General features: G+C 39.3%; 1 protein-coding gene across 1 annotated transcript; it reads right to left on the bottom strand.

Annotated features, from left to right (window-relative positions):
* Positions 1 to 1,796: 1,796 nt before the first annotated feature.
* LOC148147421 (putative G protein-coupled receptor 139) lies at positions 1,797 to 12,463 on the bottom strand. Its single transcript, XM_087995623.1, has 2 exons — positions 12,379 to 12,463; positions 1,797 to 2,689 (listed from the first exon to the last, which is right to left on the bottom strand). Exons 1-2 carry the CDS (start codon positions 12,461 to 12,463, stop codon positions 1,797 to 1,799), a joined length of 978 nt encoding a protein of 325 aa, XP_087851749.1.
* Positions 12,464 to 12,867: the final 404 nt, after the last annotated feature.

Raw genomic sequence — 12,867 nt, 5'->3', positions numbered from 1 at the left:
AATCCAGTCCCTCAGCATCCTCTCCAACAACGTGCCTACCATTGATGTCAGACTGACTGGTTTGTGGTTCCCTGGCTTGTCTTTGCTACCTTTTTTAAACAATGGAATAACATTTATACAGTAGAATGTTTTAAAACAATAATTATATGTTATCATAACAAAAACAAAGAAATACAGATGCTGGAAATCTCAAACAAACCTTACTGGAGAAATTCAATAGGCCTGGCAACATCTGTGGAGGTGAAACTGAATTAATATTTCAGATTCTAGGACCTTTCCAATTCTGATGAAGGGTCACTGGACCCAAAATATTGACTGTGCTTTCTCCAGCAATTTCTGTTCCTGTATCGGTTATTATAATGTTTAATATTAACTGTACAGTCAATACAAGCTTAAAACTTTACAATTCTGTTCATGAATTCTATTAAATTCATTTTGGTTGAGTTAATTTTAATGTGCTGAAAGAAAGCCTGTGGAGAAACAATATGTATTAATGGTATAAAAGTAGGGAGCAGGCGATTGATCAGAAATATCGATCAAAAGAAAAATAAGGCTTAAACTTTGGCAAACATAAATATTTGAGGAGAAAGTGAGGTCTGCAGATGCTGGAGATCAGAGATGGAAATGTGTTGCTGGAAAAGCGCAGCATCTAGGGAACAGGAGAATCGACGTTTCGGGCATTCCTGAAGAAGGGCTAATGCCCGAAACGTCGATTCTCCTGTTCCCTAGATGCTGCCTGACCTGCTGCGCTTTTCCAGCAACACATTTCCATCAAACATAAATATTTGAACTGCAGGCGAAATTGGGAAAGCCATTAAAGCTATTTAGAGTCCTTGGTTTCAGAAAGAGGCACTAATTTCAATACCAGTCAGTTTTGTAAGCTGTTCTAAATGAATATTGGATCTCAATTGCAGTACTGTGCTATTCTAGAAATCACAGTCAATGAAAAACTCTGTTGCTTTTGTGGGGGCGGTTGTGGAGATGTATCAATATCATACTCGCAATCACGGACATCAGTCATTTGGATCGAGTGAAAATCTATCATCATTCTTCAAGGAGGCAATCAAAAGGGTATTGAAGAAAACGGTTTAAAATTATCACAATGTTAATAGCGTAAATGAAAGTAATAACAGTAACAACAGAAAGCAGAGGACGCAGGTTGGAGGAAATTTGAATGAGGACCAGAAGTCACATGATTTGCTTTGGTCAGAAATGCGCTGTCTGATAGAATGATGACAGTAGTTGCTATAACAATGTTGGAAAGACGTGGGATCCATTCTTGTTCAGAAAAATGTAGAGCTATTCTCAGTTCTGTGCAGAGCACTGTTCTTTCAAGCTTTGAATATGAGTGCTACTCAGAATCATGGAATTATTGTGGTGTAGAAGGAGATCATTCAGCCCATTCTGCCTGTACCAGCTGTATTTTCTACTGCCACTCTCTTGTGTTTGCGTCATGTCCCTGCATGCTGTTGCAACGAAAACAGTGCAAATACAAACAGGAATAATTGCAGATACTGCAAATCAGAAACAAAAATAAAAATTGCCTGGCAGCATCTGTGCACACAAATCAGAGTTAACATTTCAGGTCATGTGACCCTTCATCAGACCTGCACTCGACCTGAAATGTTAACGATGATTTCTCTCCACTGATGTGGCCAGACATGCAGATCTTTTCCAGTAGTTTCGATTATTGTTTAAAAAAATTCAAAGCTCTCTTCAATGCATCAGTTGAACTTATTCAAGATATAACATGATTTATGAGATGGGAGTAAATTCGGATTCCAAAGCAAATCTGCTCACTGTTTGGTGGATCTGACAAGCATAGAAAATGGATATTTCCCAATTGTTTTCAGTTGCTCTCGGAACTGACTCTGGGTTACTGTGTAGATGCAAGTGTTTGAGCAGGTACTGAGGAGCTGAAGCAGGTATCCAATGGTACCTGCAGTGGCTGAAGGTGGATAGAAGTCATACAAAAATGCAATTCGCTGATATAAGAAACATATAAGGTAAGGGGTCCATAAAGCAATGAAACTGCCTGAGATAGTGAAGAGTAAAATGATGGATTTTCTACGTTTATCTATCTCTGGGTCATTGGGAGACCCACCGTTCTTGTCCTCCTGGAGTCTCTTCCGAGCGAGACTAGCTATTAAAATGTGTCTGATGGTCAGAGTATTGAGCATCAGAATCAAAACAAAAGGGAGCAAAGGGTTTAAGAGACGATGAAGGAGCTCAAATGCTGCCCAGAATGTTGAACTGTAATACTCTTGTTTGGTGATGCAAAACCATTCCTGATTTTTGTCGATATACTGAGATTTAAATCTGAAGAACCATGGAGTGCTTTCTAAGCAGGCAAGCACACTCACTGTCACAATAATGATGACTGCAGTCTTTTCTGTGCAGTATCTTGTTTTGAGCTTCTGGCAACAAATGGCAGCAAATCGATCAAAGGTGAAGACAACAGTGAACCAAACTGAACTCATTGTGGAGGCAAAAATGAGAACGGTAATCAAGCTACATACCGGAGTAATATCCAGGAAAGAAATAGGGAAATAAATGATAAACCACCTGAGGATCACATCAGTCACAACAACCAGGAGATCAGCTGAGGCCATGGCCACGAGGTAATGAGTGACACATTTGGTGAGACCACAGTTTCTCTGAGAGAGGAGCAGAATTGTCAGCAGGTTCACTGAAAAAAGAAAGGGAAGAAGTGGGTGAGAAGGATTTTATGTGAATTTGGTGCATCCAACACTTGAAAAAACATTCGATCTAATCTGTGTTGATAATGAAATCGGATAAAAGATAACCACAAACAGGGATTAACATTGGCTGTCTTAAAACTGGATCCTTGCCAAAAAAGCCATAGTCATAGAGATGTACAGCATGGAAACAGACTCTTCAATCCAAATTGTCCATGATGACCAGATATCCTAAATTAATCTAGTCCCATTTGCCAGCACTTGGCCCATATCCCTCTAAACCCTTCCTATTCATGTGTCAAACTAGATGTCTTTTAAATGTTGGCTTTGTATCAGCTACTATCACATCCCCTGACAACTCATTCCATGCATGCACCACACTTTGCGAGAAAAAATTGCTCCTAAGGTCCCTTTTAAATCTTTCCCTTCTCACCCTAACCCTACGCCCTCTAGTTCTGGACTCTCCAACCCAGGGAAAAATAACCTGTCAATTTATGCTATCCGTGCCCCTCATGATTTTATAAACCTCTGTAAGCTCATCCCTCAGCCTCTGACACTCCAGGGAAAACAGCCCCAGCCTATTTCCTCAAATCACCCAATCCTGGCAACATCTCTGTAAATCTACGCTGAACCCTTTCAACTTTCACAACATTCTCCCTTTTGGAGGTGACCAGAATTGCACATAACATTCTAAAAATGATGAAACAATGTCCTTTCCAGTTGCAACATGACCTCTCAACTCCTGTGCGTGATGCTCTGATCAATGAAGGAAAGCAGACTAAACACCTTCTTCACGACCTTATTTACTGAGACTGCACTTTCAAGGAGCTATGAACCTGCACTCTAAGGTGTCTTTGTTCAGCAACACTTCCCAAGACCTTACCATTAAGTGTATAAGTCCTGCCATGATTTACCCTACAAAAAACCAGCACCTCACATTTATCTAAATTAAACTCAGCTCGTTGGCCCATCTAATCAAAATCCTGTTGGACTCTGAGGTAATCTTCTTCACTTTCCACTACACCTCCAATGTTGGTGTCATCTGCAAATTTATTAACTATACCTCCTATATTCACATCCAAATCATTTAAAAATGATGAAAAGCAGTGAACCCAGCACTGATCCTTGTGGCACACCATTGGTCACAAGCCTCCAGTCTGAAAAACAACTGTGCATCATCACGGTCTGTCTTCGACCTTCAAACCAGTTCTGTATCCAAATTGCTAGTTCTCCCTCTATTCTAGGGTGCTCAACCTTGCTAACAAGTCTACCATGAGGAAGCTTGTCGAATGTCTTCTTCAAGTCCATATAGATCACGTCCAGTGCTCGACCCTCATCAATTCTCTTTGCTACATCTTCCAAAATCATGATTTCCCACACACAAAGCCATTTTGACTATCCCTACTCTGTCCCTGCCTTTCCAAATACATTTAAATCCTCTCTCTCAGGTTCCCTCCAGCAACTTTCCCACCACCAATGTCTGGCTCAAAGGTCTAGCATTCCTGGCTTGTGCTTATGACCTTTCTTAAGTAATGGCACCATGTCAACCAACTTCCAGTCTTCTGGAACCTTACCTGTGACTATCGATGATACAAATATCTCAGCAAGTGGCGTAGCAGTCACTTCCCTACCTATGCACAAAGTTCTCGAGTGTATCTGATCAGGTCCTGGGGATTTATTCACCTTTTTGCATTTTAAGACATCCAGCACCTCCTCCTCAGTAATATGGACATTTTCATGATGTCACCATCTACTTCCCCACATTCTATATCTTCTAGTCTTCCCCACAGTAAACACTGATGCAAAATGCTCATTTAGTATCTCCCTCATCTCCTGCGGTTCCACACATAGTCTGCCTTGCTGATCTTTGAGTGGTCCTATTCTCTCCCTAGTTACCCTTTTGTCCTTAATGTATTTATAAAATCCCTTTAGATTCTCCTTAACCTTATTTGCCAAAGTCAACTCATGTCCCTTTCTTCCCCACCTGATTTCCCTCTTAAGTATATTCCTCCTGCCTTCATACTCATTTAAGGATTCTACTCAATCTCTGTTGTCTATTCGTGGCATACGCTTTGTTCTTTTTCTTGACTAAACCTTCCATTTCTCTCATCATCCAGCATTCCCTACACCTAGCAGCCTTGTCTTTCACCCTAACAGGAACATGATGTCTCCTGACTCTCATATCATTTTTGAAGGCTTCCTATTTTCGAGTCGTCCCTTTACCTGTGAACATCTGCCCGTTCCAATCAACTTTTGAATGTTCTTGCCTAATGCCATCAAAAGTGACCTGCCCCAATTTAGAACTTTAAATTTTAGATCCTGTCTATCCTTTTCCATCAGTATTTTAGAACCGTAGAATTATGGGCACTGGCCCCAAAATGCTTTCCCACTGACACCTCAGTCACTTGCCCGTCTCATTTCCCAAGAGTAGGCCAAGTATTGCACACACTGAATTAGAAACGTTTCTTGCGAACACTTCTAGAGGATAGGACTGAGGGCATTCTAGGTTTGTAGATGATACAAAGATAGGTAGAGGGACACATAGAATTGAGGAGGCAGGAAGGCTGCAAAGATTTTGGACAGGTTAGGAGTGTGAGCAAAAAAATGGCAGATGGAATGTAATGTGGGAAATTGTGAGGTAAGGCACTTTTGTAGGAAGAATAGAGGCATGGACTGTTTTCTAAATGGGGAGAAAATTCAGAAGTCTGACGTGCAAAGAGATTTGGGAGTTCTCGTCCAGGATTCTGTCAAGGTAAACTTGCAGGTTGAATTAGTAGATAGGAATGTAAATGCAATAATGCCATTTACTTTGAGAGGACATTAATATAAAAGCAGGGCTCTACTTATGACGCTCTATAAGGCTCTGGTCAGGCCACATTTGAAGTATTGTGCGCAACTTGGAGCCAGATATCTCAGGAAGGATGCACCGGACCTGGAGCGTGTTCAGAGGAGCTTCACAAGAATGGTCCCAGGAGTTTAGAAGGATGGGAGGGGCGGTCTAACTGAAATGTAAGATACTGAATGGCCTGGACAGAGTTGGATGTTGGGAAGATGTATCCATTAGTAGGTGAGATCAGTTGCTGAGGGCACAGACTTAGAATATAGGGAAGACCTTTTAGAATGGAGATATGGAGAAAGTTCTTCAGCCAAAGAGTGGTAAATCTATGGAATTCATTTCCACAAAAGGTTGTGGAGGTCAGGTCATTGAGTACATTTACGACTGACTTAGATAGACTCGAGTATCAAGGTGATCAAGGATAATGGGAGAAAGCGAGAGAATGGGGTTAAGAAACTTATCAGTCATGATTGAATGGCAGAGCAGACTCGATGGGCTGAATGGTGTAATTTGTGCTCCTATGTCTTATGGTCTTATGGATGTTGACCAACTTTTGTGGCATTTGGACATGAACTGTCTAGTATCCGAGGAGTCATAAATATTGTTGATCTTGTTGCGACTCTGATAATAAGTAAACTCGAATGGAAGAAAGGTGATTGAGAGACTCCAGCATGATCCTGCTGGATGGCTGAGCCAATTGTCCCAATAGCCTTTCAGATCTGCAGCCCTCTTTGAGGCATATGCTTCATTCTCTGAGCTGCTTGATGCTCTGCTGACAGACTCAGTCACAACTGATGCTCCAGTGATGGACTTTGAGTTTCTGCATTTTTATTTAGACCTTTACTCATCAACATTTCTCAACAGATATCAGATGTCCTTCTTCCTATGCTGTTGTTTCCACTTAGTCCACATTATTTGGATCTTTGGCCTTATTTTCCAGGTTTATCTCTTTCTCTGAGGAGATATCTCTAACTGGGATTCAGATCACATAGCACAAACATCATAATGCCCATTGTCACATGCCAAGATCAGTTTTCACCCCTTCCAGGTTACTGTCTATCAGGGAGGTAATGGCCGAGCAGTATTAACACTGGAATGTTATTCCAGAGACCCAGGTAATGTTGTGGGGACCTGGGTTTGAATCCTGCCACAGCAGATGGTGGAATTTGAATTGAATAAAAATCTGGAATTAAGACTCAAATTATGACTATGAAACCATTTTCAAAGTTCAGGAAAAATCCATCCAAATCACTAGGGAAAGAAACTGCCATCCTTGCTTGGTCTGGCCTACATTTAACTCCAGACTCACAGGTTGACTCGTAACAGGCCTATGGTGAATAAATGCTGGTCTAGCCAGTGATGCCATCATCCCATGAATGAATACAAAAAAGATTATTTATCAACCCCTGCCAATTAGAGTGATATTCCCCCTTCATACCATCACATTTATTAATCCAGCCCAATGTCTTTTTCCTTCTTTACAAAGGTGACAAGTCCTTCTTCTCCTAGTGAAAAAAAGTCTATCATAACACTCCTCCCTCACTTTCGGTCACAGCACCCTTTCCTGATCATTTACGAACACTGAACGTTCACATAACCTTAAGAGTGTGACATCCATTTGAAACAAGGGATCGCTGATGGGTGGGGAAAAGTAAATGGTGAACAATTGGACAGAGTTAGAGGAAAAGAAAGTCAAGAGTGTGGGTGAGGGTCCAAGGAATTTGGAGCAAAATGGGTAGAGAGGCTAAAGAAGGATTTCAACAGCTTTGTGGATGAGCTTTACAGCAGAACGTACTTTTGAGTTATGGTGGAGGTCAGTACAGATTTCAAGTCAACACCAAGTTCATACTGTGTCAAAAGCTTCCCTGAATATCAAGTGTGATACAAAGGTTTTGACCAGTTAGTTTCAGCATTAGACATTAGTCAGAGGTCAGCATGAGATCTGTGAGGTTTTTTAAAGAGAGATTGTGATTGGGAGTAGAGATGGGTCTTTCAGGTATCAAAACTAAATATAAATAAAACAAAAGTAGAAAATGCTCGAGAAATACAGCTTGGTTAGAGGCATCTATGGCAAAATAAAGCGTTTTGGGTCCAATCAGACTTGTCTTCAGAAGTGAACACTTTTTTTCATATCAGACAGAGAACTGAATACCAAAGAATATGTTGGACACATTCAAATATTAAGGGAAGGAACATTTTCAGATGAAAATTCTAGTAAATTGTGGGAGTGAATTAACATCATTTTTCCAGTCAATATATCAGTAATAACTGATGCGCTGGGAGAGCCAGTGCCAAGAAACCAACTTTAATAAATGTCCAATAACTTGAGAGAGGAGAGCATGCATTAGCAATGAATTTATTTTTTCTGTTTCTTTAGTCTCATAACAATTCTTCATTTAATTATCAAATGAAAACACTAAGCTGTTCCCGTGATAAATGTTTTGACTTTATTGAAATGTAAGCTGTCGGTAAAATATTTGGAAATTTCCTTGAAGTGGGAGAGAAATTATTCATGAAAGACCTTAACAATTCAACAGGGAGTTGCAACAAAATAGAGAAGAAATTTGCAGAATTGGAAAAAGACAGACAAACACTTGGTGAGTTTAAGTTCAAAATTAAACGTGTGATTCAGGAAATTAGAACCATCGACAAGAACTTCAAATCAATGATCTCAGAAGTGTTAAGAATAGTGGATGATTGGAAATTAAAAGCAGAAGAAGCAGCAAGAACTTGTTTAATAGCTTTCATGGCTCCAGCTTCACAGATCACATTTGGATCAAATTATAAAGCAAATATAGACAATTGTAATTAGGTCTGGGTAGTAAGATTTTAAACTTGATAGTTTCTCGATAATTTTCATATTGCACATGTGTAGCAACTAACAAGGTCGAGGAAGTCATTTTGTTATCCACAGAGTTAGAGAAGATATTTACATTTTGTATTCCATTTTTACTATCAACAATTGTTTTGATCAAACCTACCATACTGAGGTAGTCAGAAACAGTTGACTGAATGCATAATAAGCCTTAACTCTGTAAATATATTCAAAAGATTATATTTTGCTTACCATTTCTCCTAGGATTGCTGAAGTTGTTAATTAATTGTGGAAATAATGTGCGTTCAGATGAAATGTACTGGGAATGAAATCTTGATGTTCTGATAAACTTCAAAAAGAGCATCTTGAGTTAAAAAGGTGTGTGTGTGTGTGTGTGTGTGTGTGTGTGTGTGTGTGTGTGTGTGTGTGTGTGTGTGTGTGTGTGTGTGTGTGTGTGTGTGTGTGTGTGTGTGTGTGTGTGTGTGTGTGTGTGTGTGTGTGTGTGTGTGTGTGTGTGTGTGTGTGTGTGTGTGTGTGTGTGTGTGATTCTGAAATGTTTACTTTCAAATGTCGTAAGATATTCTAAAAAGAACATGTCATTTTTAAGAATACTTTTTATTCATTTAACAAATGTCTTTAAAATTTGCTAATTTAAAATTGGTTAAACTTTTGCAAACCAAAATGAAGTGATTAACTTTCAGGTTAGAGTGATTGAAATTAGTTAACTTACAGATAGCCAGAAAACAGAAATAAATCAACACAAGAGAAACCAGCAGAACCACATTCAATTACAATATACAGAAATGCTCAGAATGGCTCCACATACTATTGCATTCAACAGATTCTGTTTGAATGTTCAGGACACAGTTCAGTCAATACCACAATGATATTCTGTGGGTAGAATGTTCTGAAATCTGGTGTAAATTTTTGATCTCCAGGTTTTGTCTGCATCTAATTACTTCATTATTTATCTGCAATAGCATCCAATGTCACTGTATCTTTTAAAAAAATACATCAGTGAATGCATCTTCCTGTCAATCCTGTCAAAGCTACAAAACTCGTTTATATTTGTTGTTTTATATAACATCTGTGTAATGTCTACAGACTGCTGAACACACTCCAAATTGGTTGCTGCAATGGCTGCTTTCTAAATACTATCAAAATGATAGCTACTGTTCAGTTTCAGCACTTCTCCCTTTCACTGACAACATGGACCATTACAAGTCAGGAAATATCCTTGACAAACATTTTAAAAATTGCATTTCCATTGTAGCACTAAAACACAAGCACAGGAGGATAATCGTTAATCTATCATGTCAATACTAGTGCTTTTGTGGAGTTATTCAGTCCCTGCTTCCATCAACACCCACTCAAAAATACTGAAATCCTTTCCTCGTTGACTGTTCATTTAATTTCATTTTAATACGTGGAGTGTAGAATTTTTTGAAAGCCTAACAGATTTTTTGAAAATGTGATCAAGTGCTTGGATGAGGGAATCTCATTTGTTGTAGTTTATACGGATTTTAGCAAAACTTTTGACAAGGTTCCACGTGGGAGACTGATTGACAAGGTTAGAGAACATAGAATTGAGGGAAACTTTGTGATATGGATTAGAAACTGGCTTAGTAATAAGACACAGAAGTATTGGTGGAAGATTGTATTAGTGACTGGGAGCTGGTGTTCAGTGGGTATCATAAGGACCAGTACAGGAGCCCTTATTGTTTATCCCTATCTATAAATGATACAGAAAGAAATGTGGTGTATAGGTTATGCAAATTGTCAAATGACACCAAAATTGGCAGAGTGATTAGTAGTGAAGAAGATAGTCATAGGCTACAGGAAGATATGGATGGGCTGATCAAACCTGATACGTGTGAGGTAATGGATTGGAAAAGAAGAAACAACATGATGGAATACTTTAGTCAGAGAGCCTGACAGGTCTACAGCATGGAAACAAACTCTTTGTCCAACATTTCCATGCCAAACAGATATCCTAACCTAATCTAGTCTCATTTGCAACTCTTGCCCAAATCCCTCTTTCCCTTTCCTATTCATACATCCATCCAGATGCCTTTTAAAAGTTGCTATTGCACACGCGTCCACCACTTCCTCTGGCAGCTCATTCCATACATGCACCATACACTGTGTGAAAACATTGCCTCTTAGGTCAATTTTATATCTTTCCCCTCTCACCCTAAACCTATGTCCCCTAAGTCTGGACTCCCCCAACCCAGGGAACGGATTTTGTCTACTTACCCTATCCATGTCCGTAGTGATTTTAAAAACATTTATAAGGTCACCCCTCAGCCTCTGATGCTCAAGGGAAAACATCGCCAGCCTATTCAGCCTCTCCCTGCAACTCAAAACCTCCAATCCTGGCAACAACCTGGAAAATCTTTTCTAAACCCTTTCAAGTTTCACAACATCCTTCCTACTGGAGGGAGAACAGAGTTGCACACAACATTCCAAAAGTGGACTGGGCAATGTCCTGCACAGCCGCAACATGACCTCCCAACTCCTATACTCAATGCTCTGACCAATAAAGGAAAGCATACCAAAAGCCTTCTTCACTATTCTATCTACCTATGACTGCACTTTCAAGGAACTATGAACCTGCACTCCAAGGCTCCTTTGTTCAGCGATACTGCGCAGGACCTTACCATTAAGTGTATAAGTCCTGCTATGACTCCAAGTGAAACCCTTTCCATTTCCCCAGTGGAGAGAAGGCAGTGTGAGACTCACTTGTTAGTGTACATGTGTGTATATAATATATATAAATGTATGTGGGGATTAAGCCAATAAATGTGCTCCATATTGAAGTGCATGTGCCTTCTTCTTTTAATTTTTATCAGAACTCAAGGAACCTGTGAGATACCCGCAGACCAACAATACCGCGTACAATGTGTTTACATTGTCGATTGATGCAGAATACAGGTTGCATCATTATAAAAAAAGGAGTGCCCTCATTTTGTCTCTTGTTCTATTTCCCACTTATCTATTTCCTCTTGCTAAAAAGATGCCTCCTTGTTATTTGATTCTTCACATTCAATCAAATCTTATTGCATGATTTGGCAAATCCCAATTCAAATTTCGGTGCTCCACAGAGAAAATAATTCATATTCTCTGAGTATTAATTTGTACAGTTCCAATAAATCTCTTCTGCCCCCTTTCCTAGGCTTGAACTCGTACATAAAGTGTGGTGCCAAGAATAAGCAGAATTCTGCAACTGGGACCTCATCAGCACTTTAAAACGTTCAACAAAAATCCTTGCTTATTCATTCCATTATTTTCATTGAGTCTTCCCACTTACTTAATATATCTAACTTCTCCTGATTAAATGTTATCTTTCCCATTACTTACTATATTTCCAGATTTATGTAATCTGGAAGGTATGAACTATTGTCTTGTGTCACCAAGAATCAAAAAGACAAATGGTCCAAACATCGATAGGATATACCACCCATGTGTATCACCATCAAGCAAATGTTCAACAAAGCTCTCTGCTCTTTACCTCTTAACCATTGTCCCTTTTGATTCCATCCACCTTAGTTGTGCTAATAAGACTTCAGGAGGTGTGGCACTTCATCAGCCACCTTTCCAACATTCCATAATACTGTGATACTCTAATCAGCACTCTTCTTCGGGAATAAATACCAAGAACCCAATATTGCACATTTCACCACTAATAAATTACTCTGAGCAGTTCTGTGAAGTTACTTTCATTATTTCAATCGGATTAAATACAGGTGGTGGAAAACACAGAGTTCAACTGCTTATTTTTTCTCTACTAAACCAATTTTCATTTGTAATATTAAAACCAGATTACCCTTAAATTATGAAGCAATATCCTCTTAAATTGTAATGTTATTGCATGTCAAACTACTATACAATTGGGTTGGTACACAAAACATTGAGGTGCTCTCAAAAGTAGCATGATTTTGAACAGGACTTGGGCTCATATTGCTGAATATGTCAAAAATATCTGTACCTGGTGAACGAAACAATAATGAATGATATTCACAACTTACTTGGCAAACCGAGGGCCCCAAGTAAAGGGCAGTAAATGAATTCAACATCAGCGAGCGTTGGCAGCAGGTTAAATGGGTATTTCATTTTCAGTTTAATCAAGGATGTCAAGTCGAACTGAAAATTTAGTCACATGCATGCATTATACATCCTAGATAATTCCTCCAGAGACACAATGAGATGAGATGAGTGCTGATATTACTTACAGACATTTGAACAAACAGATCCCGCAGAGGCACACAATATTATATTAAATATTACATCAGAACTTGGAGTCCCCAGGCTAAGGAATGGAGAAGCAATATGTGACACAGAATAAAGAAGGGTTGAGAAGGTACATGGGCAGAAAGATGGAGCAATAATGTTACAGAAACAAAATGAGCTGCATGCTCTTATGATATAGTTGGAAAAATAAACACTTAATTTATCTGATTTCACCGTGAACAAGAGACTGACTGGACTAATTCTTCTCCATCCCTAATTCTCTGCTT

This window comes from Chiloscyllium plagiosum, unplaced genomic scaffold, assembly GCF_037043375.1.
Source record: "Chiloscyllium plagiosum isolate Xiang-an unplaced genomic scaffold, Cpla_swu_hap1 HiC_scaffold_17, whole genome shotgun sequence".
Classification (NCBI taxonomy): Eukaryota; Metazoa; Chordata; class Chondrichthyes; order Orectolobiformes; family Hemiscylliidae; genus Chiloscyllium; species Chiloscyllium plagiosum.
The sequence above is the reverse complement of the archived record's forward strand: the minus strand, read 5'-3'. Positions and strand labels throughout refer to the sequence as shown.